We start from the raw sequence: 13,826 nt of genomic DNA on the forward strand, positions 1-13,826 counted from the left end.
TATTACTTATTTCTGCAAGTAATGTTCATTTCCTGTAAGTTTTAAATAGCTATGTAAGAATATACACAGAAGGACATTTCAGTCTGGTCCAGTGCTTCATCTTGAACTATATGGGAAACCCAGGACTTTTCTTATGTCCTGAAAAAACACACGCAGGACATCTTGTCAGCTGGAGGAGCTCAGGGTCTCAGGGTCAGGTTAAAAGCTATGTAGGTAGTGCATTTCATCCTTCAACTTAGCAGTTTATTGGTAACTGCAGAGAGACAATGAGGACCAGCCAGATGGTGCATAGAATTGCCACTGCATTCCAGTCTCTAACCAGTATTTAGTTCTACCAATTAAGTTGATGGTTCTTCTGGGAGTTTGTCCAGAGTTGAGTCTACAAATTTGTGGAATAATCAGCTCTTTGCGGGGGTGGGCTGAAGGAGGACGATCAAGAGAACCAATAGTGATTGAGGTTTCATTAATTAGACATTAATAAGACAGTAATTTCTGCAGCCACAATGTGGTTCCAGGTTGTTATTCTGTTTGCCTGTTATTTGGGTCAAGGCTACAGAAAAAACAGGACTCGATATAAAACTTTGTTGGGTATAAAATGTTCAGCAAGAAGAGAGAGGAAAACAGGGAGAGGGTATATTTGAAGTAGTTACTTAGTTGAAGTAACATAATGGGGGCTGCACTTTCCACTTACTATTTTTATTGTGGGGTGCTATGCTTCCTCTTACTGAAAAACATACTCAATGTTATGAAAACAATTTTATAATATCAAATATTAGTGTAAGAAAAACATGAAAAATAAAAATTAGAGTGAAAAAGGAATTATGGACCAGTTAGCCTGATATTGATAGTGGGAAAAATGCTAGATTTCATTATAAAAGATTTAATGGCAGAGCACTTGGAATACAGTGACAGGATCAGATAGAATCACTATGTATTTACAAAATAGAAATTGCATTTGAGAAATCTACTGGAATTTTTCAAGGATGTACTTAGTACAGTTGATTTGAGGGAGCCAGTGGATATAGTTTACTTGGGACTTCCAGAAGGCTTTCCATAACATCCCACATAAAAGATTAGCATGTAAAATTACAACGCACGGGACTGGGATTAGTGTACTGACATGGACAGTGAAATGGTTGGCAGTGGGAAACAAAGAATAGGAATAAATAGGTCTTTTTCTGTGTGGCAGAGTAACTATCGAGATCCCTTAAGGATCAGAAATGGACACCAGCTATTCACAACCTTTTTTAATGATTTAGATGAGGAAAGTAAATGTAATATCTCCAAGTTTGCAGACATTACAAAGTTGTGTGGGATGGTGAACTGTGAGCAGGATGCAAATACTTCAGTGTAATTTGGCCAAATTGAATGAGTAGGCAAATGAACGACAGATGCAATATAATGTGGATAAATGTGAGATTATCTACTTTGGTAGCAAAAGCAGGAAGGCAGATTATTATCTGAATGGTAATAGATTGGGAAAGAGGGAGGTGAAACAAACCTGGTTGTCCTTGTATGCCAGTCACTAAAAGAAAGCATGCAAGCGCAGCAAATGGTAAAGGAGGCAAATGGTACTTTGGGATTCCTAGCAAGAGGATTTGTGTATAGAAACAGGGATGTCTTGCTGCAATTTTTCAGTGTCTTGGCAAGACCACACATGAAGTATTATATGTAGCTTTGGTCTCTTTATCTGAGGAAGGATTTTCTGGCTATGGAGGGAGTTCAGCAAAGTTTACCAGATTGATTCCTGGGTGGCAATATTGATGTAAAAAGAGAGACTGGAAACTGGATTGGGAGGGACTATATTCACTGGAGTTTAGCAGAATAAGGTGGGATCTTACTGAAACCTATAAAAGTCTAAGAGGACTAGATAGGGTAAACACGGAAGTATGTTTCTGATGACAGAGGAGTTCACAACTATACCTTACTGTTTAAGGATATCGGGTAGGCCTAATAAAATTAAGATGACGAAAGATTCCTTCACCCAGAGAATGGTGAGCCTACGGAATTCTCTGTCACAGAAAATGATTGAGGCCTAAATACTGCGTGCTATATAGGAGTTAAATATAGTTCTTAGGGCTAAAGGGATCGAAGGGTATGGGGAGAAAGTGGAGACAGTGTATTGAATTGGATGATTAGCCACGATGATATTGAATGGTGCAGCAGGCTTAAAGGGCCAATTGGTCTTTTTTCTTTACTATTTTTTCTGACTCTCTGCTGCAACTGTACAAAATATTGAACATAATGGTATTTACCAGAACAGGATTTGAGGGAAAAATTTAAATCACTCTACAGTCTTTAATAATTATCTTATGTAAAACCTACCCTGAAAATGTCATCTTCTGAGGCAGCTGAAGCAGCCTCTTTCATCGCTTTTTCCAGTTCTTCTTCTGCTGTCAGGTCCCCAGATATTGCACGACGAATCTCAGGGCCAATGTCATGTAAGGTACGCAGACCTGCCTATAAAAACAAAAAAAGGAAGATTTTTTAAAGGTATGAAAACTTGTACTTACATATTGTCCTACAGAGACTGAGGGTAATTTGAATTCTCACCTCTTGCCAAATCAGGTCAGGAGGGAATTACAAGAGCATTAAAAAATAGCTCCAGATCACAATCTGGTCTGGAAATTATGGGAGGCCAGACATTCAATGAAACTTGTACAGACTTTCTCTAAGTACACAAATCAAAGTCTGATGACATTAATTGGGACCCGTGTGCAAAATTGAATTAGGCCTGAGTGGGAAGCAGTAGTGGCTTTTCCTTCAGGTCATAGCTGTCAGAAAGTGGACCTGGGATGAGAAAAGGCGCTTGCACATCATTAATGGAGTTATGGTTTAGGAACAAATGGTGCAACCCATCAGGTGTACCATTCTGGACCTTTAGATTTCCAAGTTGGAAGTGCCCTGCATTGTCCAATATTTTCTTACGCTCTTCATCTCAAACACTCATAGTACTGCCAACTCCCTGCCTCCTTTCATCATACCTTGGTGAGCAGAAGCTGCCCTTCAGCTTATATTATCCTTCTCCAAACAGTGTTGGATCTAATTATAAGAAAACCCAGAGATAAGGCATTAATGTCACTATGTTTGGAGGTTGACCGTACAGAGGAAACCACACCTTAGTGTGGTTCTCATTCAGTTAATACTTTCACAATACAAATGACAAGCAATGACCATCACCAACAAGAGAATCTAATCATTGCCTTTGATATTTAATGGCATTTTCCATCACTGAATCCTCCACATGCTGGGAGTTACTATTGACCAGAAACTGACTTGACCAGCAACCAGAAATCCTGTAGCTACAACAGCAGGTCAGAGGATAAGACGTCAGCAACCATTAACTCCCCTCCTGACCTGTTCAGCAACTATAAGGTACAATTTGGGATTGTCATGCAATACTCTCCATTTGCCAGAAAGAGTGTAGCTGTACCAACATTCAAAACTCTTTGAATTATCCAGGAAAGGGCAACCCAGATTGGCACTATGCACATTCATTACCACTGATGCAAAGTAATAGCAGTGTATAGTATCTACAAGGTGAACTGTGGAAATTTACCAACACAACACTTTTGAAACTCACGACAACCACTATTTAGAAGGTCAAGGGCAGCAGATATGTGGGAATGTCACTATCTGGAAGTTCCTCTCTAAGCCAAATACCATCCTGTCTTGGAGTGAAGAACTGTTTGTGAAAAGTAAGGTATGTCCCATTTCATAGCAATTGGTCGCCATATTCTGGAAATCAAAAGTCCAGCCACTTTGACAGCTACTATCAAATGATAGTTACATAGGTATGTTTGAGGTTAGGGTGCCAAGAGCTAGGGAGATAGGGTGTTGAGTAAGTAGGATGCCAGCTGGAACAGTGCCAAGGTACCTGATAAGTAGAATAACAGATGGGAAGGTTGCCAGGTGGGTAACTTTCAAAGTTGTCAGGTGAAAAGGGGGGCAAGGTAGGTGAGGCAATGTTTAGGTTGGAGTGTGAGGAAGAAATCAGGTCTGGTGGGGAATGGTGGGTGTCAGGTGGCAGGTAGTTGGGTTTTCTTGGTAGTGGAAGTTGGATAGGGTAATTTTAGGTCCTGGAGATGGAAGGAAGTGGAGACAGAGTAGGTCCCAAATGGGGGAAGAAGTGGGGCAGGTCCCGGGGGAAGCAGAAGCAGATCTCAGAAAGAGAGGCTTAGTTGCTGTGGGGTGAAGGGGTCACATCTGGAGCAGGTGAAGGGGGTGTCATGTCTCAGGGAATAAAGGGGTGTCAGCTCCTGGGGGATGAAGGGGATCATATCCACAGCAGATAAAGGATAGAGGTTTGTAGCCTGGTGATGAATGCGACTCGGGTATGGAACATTAAAGGGAGGTTGGATCCTGGCTGGTAAAAGTGGGAGGGGGTCTGTCCAGAGTAGATAAATCTTCAATTTCCCTGGCAATTCCTTTAGAGACAGCTACAATGGGAATTCTATACGATCCCCAGGCACAACTCCCATTTATACTGGAAATAAGAACTGTCCAGTCTCTGGAAAATCCATAATTCAGGACAGAATTAACAGTCACATGAAGAAGTGGGAATTAATTAAGGAAATCCAGTGTTGATTTTGTAAGGAAAAATCATGTTCAAATAATTTGGAGATTTTTTCAAAGTGCTCAACCAAATTGCTGTTGATGTAGTGGTCATTTACTTTCAAAAAGCATTTGATACAGTGTCACTCAGCAAATTTGTGAGAAAATTTCATGGAATATAAGGGAAAATAACAACATTGGTACAAAATAGGCTGATGATTAGAATCAGAGAATAATGGTCAAAATGGATGTTTTTCACACTGGATAAATTTTTGAAGTGGAGATCTCCAGCTATTGAATTAGGAGCTGTGCATTTCCTAGTATATATATGAAAATAATCCAGATTTTGCAGTGCAGGGGACAATTTCAAAAATTGTGGACAATACAAAACTTGAAAGTGTTGTAAACTTTGGGAATGGCCAGATAGAACTAGAAAAGGACATTGACAAATCGTGAAGTGATCAGAAGTTGACGTTTAATGCAAAGAAGTGTCAGGTGGTACAGTTTGGTCAACAGAGCATGAAGGAACAGTACAAAATAAAGAACACCACACTAAGGTTGCAAGTATATGTGCATAAGTTATTAAAGGTGGCAGGACAGATGGAGAGAGCAGTTAATAAAGCAAACAGTATTCTAGGCATTATTAGTTTATTTGTAGGGGCATTAATAGAATACAAGGGCAGGGAAGATCTGCAAGTTAGATCTTGGCCAGAGTATTGTGAACAATTCTGGTACCACAGTTCAGGAATGATGTGAATCCACTGGAGAGAGTTCCAGGGATGAGAAATTTAGGTTATGAAGGTTGATTGGAGGAGAGAAGGCTAAGAGGAGATTTGATAGAAGATTTTGAAATCGTGAGGGGTGTCGACAGAGTAGATAGAGAGAAACTCCTGGCTTGTAAAAGAGTAGACCATAAGACATAGGAACTAAACTTAGGCCACTCAGCCCATCGAATCTGCTCGCCCATTAAATCATGGCTGGTAAGTTTCTCATTCTCAATTAAGAACTTACCTGTCTCAGTCTTAAATACAGTCAATGACCTGGCCTTCACAGCCTTCTGTGCCAGTGAATTCTATAGATTCACCACTTTCTGGCTGAAGTGGTTTTTCCTTATCCCTGTTCTAAAAGGTCTTACCTTTACTCTTAGGCTCTGCCCTCTGGTCCTAGTCTCTTCTACGAATGGAAACATCTTCCCAACATTCACTCTGTTCAGGCATTTCACTATTCTGTAAATTTCAATTAGATTTCCACCCCCCCCCCACCCCGCCATCCTTCGAAACTCCATTGAGTATAGACCCAGAGTCCTCAAACGTTCCTCATATGTTAAGCTTTTCAGTCCTGGGATCATTCCGTGAACCTCTGAACATGCTCCAAGGCCAGTGCATCGTTCCTGAGATATGGGGCCCAAAACTGTGCACAATACTCCAAGCGTGATGTGACCAGAACCCTATACAACCTCAGGAATACAACCCTGCTTCTGTATTTATGTCCACTCAAAATAAATGCCATCATTTCATTTGCCTTCCTAACTACTGACTCAATGTGCAAGTTTACCTTGAGAGAATCCTGGACTAGAACTCCCAAGTCACTTTCCACTTCAAACTTCTGAATTTTCTCCCTATTTAGAAAATAGTCCATGCCTCTATTCTTCTTACCAAAGTGCATGACCTCACACTTTCTCACGTTGTACTCCATCTGCCACTTCTTTGCCCACTCTCCTAGCCTGTCTGAATTCTTCTGCAGCCTCCTCAATGCTACCTATCCCTCTACCTATCTTTGTATCATCTGCAAACTTAGCCAGAATGTCCTTAGTTCCTTCATCTAGATTGTTAACGCATAAAGTAAAAGGTTGTGGTCCCAACACTGAGCCATGTGGAACACCACTTGTTATCGGCTGCCATCCTGAGAAGGACCCTTTCATCCCATCTCTCTCTTCCTGCCAGATGGCCAATGTTCTATCCATGCTAGCATCTTGCCACTGACACCATGGGGCCTTAGCTTACTCAGTAACCTCCTGTGTGGCACTTTGTCAAAGGTCTTCTTGAAGTTCAGGCAGATAACAAGGACAGAATGAAAGAGCATAGATTTAAAGGAATTAGCAAAAGAGACAGATGAACTGTGAGAAAAAAAGTCTTTTCATATAGCGATCAGTTAGGGTCTGAAAAGTACTACATCCTAGTGCTGTGGAAATAAGTTCAACAGAAGCAAAGGGCAGATTTTCATCAAATGATTTAAGGCATTTGAAGATTATTTGAAGATAAACAATATGCATGGTTACAGGTGAAGGCAGGAAAATGGTTATAATGCTCATTAGGATAGTTGATGCAAACATATTGGGGTTAAGGTTTCTGTTGCACTGAAACAACTCTCTGATTCTGTGGAATGCATGCCACAAAGTGGTGAGATCTTAAACAACCTTCTATTGTGCCTTGGACGTCATTGTTATTGTGCTGTTGTGGCTTTACAGCTGAGGAGTGCAGTGTGCTCCTAAGGCTTCAGATGGTATAATGACTCGCAACTAAGTGGTAGATTATGCAAAGGAATAGGATCTGATGAGGAGATTTGGGTAAGATGTTTCAGGCATGAAATACAAGAGAGGTCAGGACTCTTGGAGGCTAGGATGGGAGTAGAAGATTGGAACTTGGGGCCAGTGGGAATCGTAGATTGAGATCTGGCCTCTTGAGTCTAGTCTATGGCATGGGAAATTGAGAATTGAGCATTTAAAGACTGGGAGTTGTCTTGCTGAAGTGATTCTTTAAAGTTGGGCCAGAAAGAGCACTCTTGTTCCTCTGGAAAGTTACTTCTAGTATATGTATTTGGCTGGGACCCAGTTTCCTGAAAGAAATTGATTCACATATTCAAGCAAGTATGTATCTCCTTTACATGTCTATGTCTCATATTTTGGTTTGTAAGGATAGGGTGATCAAGGGTATGATTTTCTTTGAGGAGAGAAGTGTTGATGGTAGATCTGAAGAAAAAAGGGAACAGAACAGGAGGACAGAGAAATGTTAAAAAAAATTATTCAGATCAAGGGAGCAAAAAGTAAATATCATAGACCAGTGAGTTCATGGATGATATGAAGAGAGATCAGAGTGAAACTAAAGAAGGGTGCACATTCAAAGCCAGAGAGGGGAGATAAAATAGAAGAGATTTGTCTTGGTGAGTGAGGGGAAGGGACAGGAACAGCAAAGGCAGCTAAAAGAATGGTCTTAATCTTACTAACATAGATGTCAATGAGCCATTTGCCATTATTTAATCATGTTTATGGGATCAACCTCTAATTAATGTCTGATGAATGGCTTCTTCAGTTGAAGGTACTTTCTTTATAGATGCACATGCTCTGTCAAAAATCTGGTGGACTTTCAGCTCCATTCCAGTTCTCCCTACATAATCTGTGACACGACATAATGATTATATCAATGTCTATCATTATCATTGTACCCTCTATTGATAACTCTTTGCTTTATGGTCATTGGAGGTGAGGGTGGAGGAGATGGGGAAAAGGGTTTATGAAGGTGGTTCATAGTAGAAAGAAAAGCAAGAGTTTTTTTGACACTAAACTAAAATAATGTCCATTTCTCTTAATATAGCTGAATACATACTGCAAAGATTTCTCCACCTATATTTCTTAATCAAATAGTTGAAAGGCATGAAATATTAATGAGAGTAAACCAATGAGAGTGACTGGCACAATAATTTTTTCAAGAAATGTTAAGGTGATAATTTAGTGTTTTCAAGCAATGTATTTTAAATAAGAAATATCATCATGTATTATAATTTTAAAATGCAATATTAATATACACTGGTTTAGAACAGTATTGTTTTGTTAACTACGAGCATTTGAAATTAGCTTGACTAATGCAAGTTTTTTCTGTTTGCCAACTGTAAGATATTAATTTGAATGTCAATAATCAGCTTCCAGACAGCACTTCCCAGACAACAAAATTGCCCAAGATTTATTTTGTTTGTTGGCAGAATCCCCCTCTGAGTCTTTGATGACCATGGGACCAAAGTATAGTACTGAACCAGAAAAAGTAAACTTGCTGCTCTCCATGGAAACTGGCACAAAGCCAAAGAACTTCCATTCTTCAACATTGATCATTTTTCTCCATGCTTTTTCACAAGTAACTGAAGAAAATGAACATTAAAAAGTACGTACTACATCAGTGATTTACTTTAAATTAGCACACAAGTGGAAAATTACAACATACATAGGACTTTCAAAAAAGATTTCCCAAACATACCTGTAGAGACAATGCATTTTTCTGCACTGCTTTCCCAACAATGCCTTGTTCTTTGCGCTTTTTGAATTTTCTGAAGTAATCCTGGATTAAGAATGTAGCATAGAATTTTCCAACAGTAACTTCATCATCTGGAATATAAAGTTGTTACACACTATAATGCAGTTACATTAAATTTAACAATCATATGCAGCACTTTGTATGTTCATACACCTTTACTGTCAGAATGCAGCAAATCTGGAACATTATCAGCAGTTCAAATGAAATTTCATAAGACAAGATCTCAACACTCAAACAGGCATTTAATTGACTAATATCACCTCCAGTGCATGTTTTGGAAGAGTATGAAAGGTCTGGTAAGGGTACGAAAGTGACATATATCTGATAGATTCTTGAATCCACATCAGGTGGAACCTCTTGAGTTTTTCAAATGAAGATAATTTTACGAAGAAAAATAACTGCTGGGTAGAAACTTTATTCGCTGGCCCTATGGATGGCCCACTTCCATCTCTCAATTAGTACGGATCTCTTTTTTTTATTTAATTCATTGGCCTCTTACATTATGCTGGGTTCCTGAATGGCTGAGGTAAGGGAACTCCCTTCATTAGTGACATTGTAGGGATTGGTGAAGATTGAGTGATCTCGGAAATTCTGGTCTAGAGCTAAGACTTGATGCATTCAAGTCCTGGTGGAGTTTGTGTCATTTACTGTAGATTGCTGACAATTGTGATAGCTTATTGGAACAACAGAGGAATTTCATCCGCAACAGATTGTAACAAATAGTCCAATTTAATGTAAACATTGGCTGTAATATGCTTATGGTTTGTGAAAGGTCGACAAAACTAATATAAGTTTAAAATGTTGCTATAAAATTCTTGATTTCAAATGCCCACTGTATAGTCAAGCGATCTTTGGTGAATCTGATTCGCCACAGGCATTTCTCCTGGGCGAGGTACAGTAGAAGAATTGATCCCATTTTGCTCTTTTAAGATATAGCCCCTTATGGCGAATTACCCTCCTCTAGCATCCTTGTAAGGTTTTCATTTCTGTATTCTTTATTCCATTTCATAGTCATGTAGTGGACAAAAGACACAATCACAACTCTGAACTAGTTTTAAATGCATATCAGCTAGTACCTAAAGCCGACAGACAATGTTTCAGGAATCGAAGGAGGGAACCTGGAAGGAACAAAGTAATTTTGAAGGTGATAAGGGAATTGTAAATAGATCAAACATATGATACTCTTAAAGAATCAGTGATTTTCAAGGAGTTCAAAAATTCACTTCTTGAAATAGTGAGAACTCGTTGAAGAGCAGCGAATTAAGACTGCGAGATGAGCAGGGGTTGCATGAAATTCTTAAAGGGGAGGGTGAGCAGCCAGAGGTCATTGTGCATGTTGGTACCAATGACAAAGGCAGAAACAGGGATGAGGTCCTGCGGAGTGAGTACAGGGAATTAGGAAAAAGGCTGAGGGGAGTAATCTCTGGGTTACTACCAGTGCCCTGTGCTAGTGAGGCAAGGAATAGAAACTTAGGACAAATGAATGCATGGCTAAGGAGCTGGTGCAGGGGAAAGGATTTCAGGTTATTGGATCATTGGGATATCCTCTGGGGTCTGAGTGACCCTGTATAAGAGGAACAGGTTGTATCTAAAATATCCTCACGGGGTGTTTGCTAGTGCTACTTGTGATGATTTAAACAAGAGTGGTAGGGGACTGGGAACCAGAGCAGCAAGTCAGCAAGTGGAGGAAATGAGAGAAAGATAGATGTTAGTATCAGTAAGTCAGAAAGGAAGGACAGGCAGAGACAAGCAAATGAACACGATGGTACTAATGAGCTGAAGTGTGTTTATTTCAACGCAAGGAGTGTTATAGGTAAGGCAGATGAGCTTAGAGCCTGGATTAGTGCATGGGATTGTGATGTTGTGACCTTACAGAGACTTGGTTGAGAGAGGAACGGGACTGGATGCTTAACATTCCAGTGTTTTGTTCTTTTAGATGAGACAGAGAGAAGGATAAAAGAGGTGGAGGTGTTGCATTATTAATCAAGGAAATTGTCATATCTGAACTCAGAGAGGACATACTGGAGGGTTCATCCACTGAGGCTATATGTGTAAAGCTCAAAAATAAATTAGGTATAATGACTCTGATAGGATTATACTATAGAACCCCCAACAATCATCGAGACATTGGTGACCAAATATGTAGGCAAAGTATGGAAAAATGCAATAACAACAGGGTTGTCATAATGATGACTTTAACTTCCCCAATACTGACTGGGACTCCCTGAGAGCAAGGGATTATACTACAGACCACCAAACAGCCACCATGACTTTGAGGACCAAAATGTAGGCAGATTATGGAAAGATGCAGTAACAACAGGATTGTTACAGTCGGTGACTTTAACTTCCCCCTATATTGACTGGGACTCCCTTAGAGTGAGTGGCTTAGATGGGACAGCATTTGTTAAGTGCATCCGCAATGGTTTTTTGAAACTGTATGCTGACAGTCCAATTAGAGGAGGGGCCATACTGGCCCTTGTATTGGCTAATGAGCCTGACCAGGTGACTGACCTTTCAGTGGGAGAGCACTTTGGAAACTGTGATCACAACTCCTTAAGTCTTAAGATAACTATGAATAAGGATAAGACAGAACCTTCGCTGGAAGATACTTAACTGGGGGATGGCAAATTACGTCATATTAGGCAGGAGCTTGGGAGTGTTAATTGGGAGGAGCTTTTATTGGGTAAGTCCACATTTGACACGTGGGAGTTGTTCAAAGACCCGTTGATCAGAGTTCAGGACCGGCATTTTCAAGTAAGGAAGAATGACAAGGATGGAAAGGTAAAGGAAGCTTCGATAACAAAGGAGGTGGTGAATTTAGGAAAAGGAGAAAAAGCATGTAAAGTTTAGGAAGCTAAAATTGGACAGGGCCCATGAGTAATATAAAGAAAGAAGGAAAGAACTCCAGCAGGGAATTAGGACAGCAAGAAGGGGCCATAGCAACAAAGGTTAAAGAGAATCCCAAGACATTCCATACAAGAGAATAATAGGGGAGAAAGTAGGACCACTCAAGGGTAAAGGAGTGAACTTGTGCTTTGAGGCAGGTGATGTGGGTGAGATGCCAAATGAGTACTTTGTGTCTGTATTTACGCACAAGAAGGATATAGAAACATAGAAAATAGGTGCAATAGTAGGCCATTCAGCCCTTTGAGCCTGCACCACCTTTGAATATGATCATGGCTGATCATGCAATCTCAGTATCCCATTCATGCCCGCTCCACATACCCCCGATCCCTTTAGCTGCAAGGGCCACATCCAGCTCCTCTTGAATATATCTGATAAACTGGCCACAACAGCTTCTTGTGGGAGAAAAATCCTCAGGTCCACAACTCTCCGAGTGAAGAAATTCTTCCTCATCTCAGTCTTGAATGACTTACCCCTTATTCGTAGACTGTGACCCCTAGTTCTTGACTTTCCCAACAATCAGGGTCATTCTTCCCACATCTAGCCTGTCCAGTCCCATCAGGATATCATATGTTTCTAGGCAATTCCCCTCATTCTTCTAAAATCCAGTGAATATAAGCCCGATCAATCCAGTCTTTCCTCATATGTCAGTCTTACCATCCCTGGAGTCATTATGGTGAACCTTCGCTGGTCTCCCTCAATAGCAAGAATGTTCTTCAGACTAGGAGACCATAACTGCACACAATACTCAAGATATGGCCTCACCAAGACCCTCTATAACTGCAGCAAGGCATTTATACTCAAATCCTTTCACTATGAATAATCTGTCTTCCTGTTTTTTGTGACCAAAATGGATAACCTCACATTTATCCACATTATACTGCATTTCACAAGTGTTTGCTTCCTCAGCCTGCCTGTCCAAGTCACCTTGCAGCCTCTTAACATTCTCCTCACCGTGCACACTGCCACCCAGCTTCGTGTCATCTGCAAAATTGGAAATATTGCATTCAATTTCTTCATCCAAACTGTTAATGTATTTTGTGAACAGCTGAGGTCCCAGTACTGAACTGTGTGGTACTCCACGTCACTGTCTGCCACTCTGAAAAGGATCTGTTTATTTCAACTCTTTGCTTCCTGTCTGCCAACCAGTTCTCTATCCATGTCAATACATTACCTCCGATATCATGAGCTTTAATTTTCTATTCTAGTCTGTTGCATGGAACTTTGTCAAGAACTTTTTGCAAGTCCAGATACATAACATTTACTGATTCATTTATGTCCACTCTACTGGTCACATCCTCGAAAAATTGCAGAAGATTTCCCATTATTGAATCCATGCTGACTAGGTCCAATTCTGTCACCGCCTTCCAAATGCTCAGTTATTTCATCCTTAATGATTGACTCCAGCATTCTTCCCACTACCGATATCAAGCTAACATTTTCTCCCTCCCTCCTTTGTTGAAAAGCGTGGGGTTACATTAGCTACCCTTCATTCCATTCAAATCCACTGGGTACCATCCAAAATTGCAGAAAGCATTCGAATGGTGGTATCAAAAATTAAAGACCACATAGAAGGCTTATAGTTAAGACTATCCTGAGGATTGGAATAGAGATTGCAATTAGGGTTGCACCCAATGATTTGACTAAATTCAGTACATTTGAATTAGTTTTTGTGCATGAGGTGAGAGGACCACTAAAATTAATTAAGGAGAAATTGGTCAGTTATAGATCAGAGACCACATATTTGGACTACTTGTCAAATTTTAGGAAAGATTAAATAGAGCAAGTGAGTTGGCTAGACACAGCATTTAAAAGTAGCACAGTATGTGATGAATCAGGGAGCAAACAAGAAATCAAAAATTTGTAACTTTGCTAGTGGAGATAAAGTGTTCATGTTACTCCGAGTGGTAGGTAAACCTTTAAAGGCAAGATTTAGTGTGCCTTATCATCTCGAGAGGAAATTGAGTGAGATAAATGGTTTAATAAGAATGCCAGATAGGAAGAAATCTCACTGAGTGTGTCATGTGAATATACTCAAAAGTATTTTGATAAAGAATGAAAGCAAAA

The 13,826-nt window shown here is 40.1% G+C and overlaps 1 protein-coding gene across 1 annotated transcript in view; it reads right to left on the reverse strand.

The window, feature by feature from the left end:
* Positions 1–13,826, reverse strand: part of cacna1c (calcium channel, voltage-dependent, L type, alpha 1C subunit) — a 1,009,638-nt gene that overhangs the window by 53,773 nt on the left and 942,039 nt on the right. The window contains exons 40-41 of the mRNA XM_060839877.1: positions 8,799–8,926; positions 2,326–2,460 (exon numbers count right to left, since the gene is read on the reverse strand). Coding sequence (XP_060695860.1) covers positions 2,326–2,460; positions 8,799–8,926 — 263 coding nt within the window. The remainder of the gene's footprint in view (positions 1–2,325; positions 2,461–8,798; positions 8,927–13,826) is intronic.

This window comes from Hemiscyllium ocellatum, chromosome 19 (assembly GCF_020745735.1).
Source record: "Hemiscyllium ocellatum isolate sHemOce1 chromosome 19, sHemOce1.pat.X.cur, whole genome shotgun sequence".
NCBI lineage: Eukaryota > Metazoa > Chordata > Chondrichthyes > Orectolobiformes > Hemiscylliidae > Hemiscyllium > Hemiscyllium ocellatum.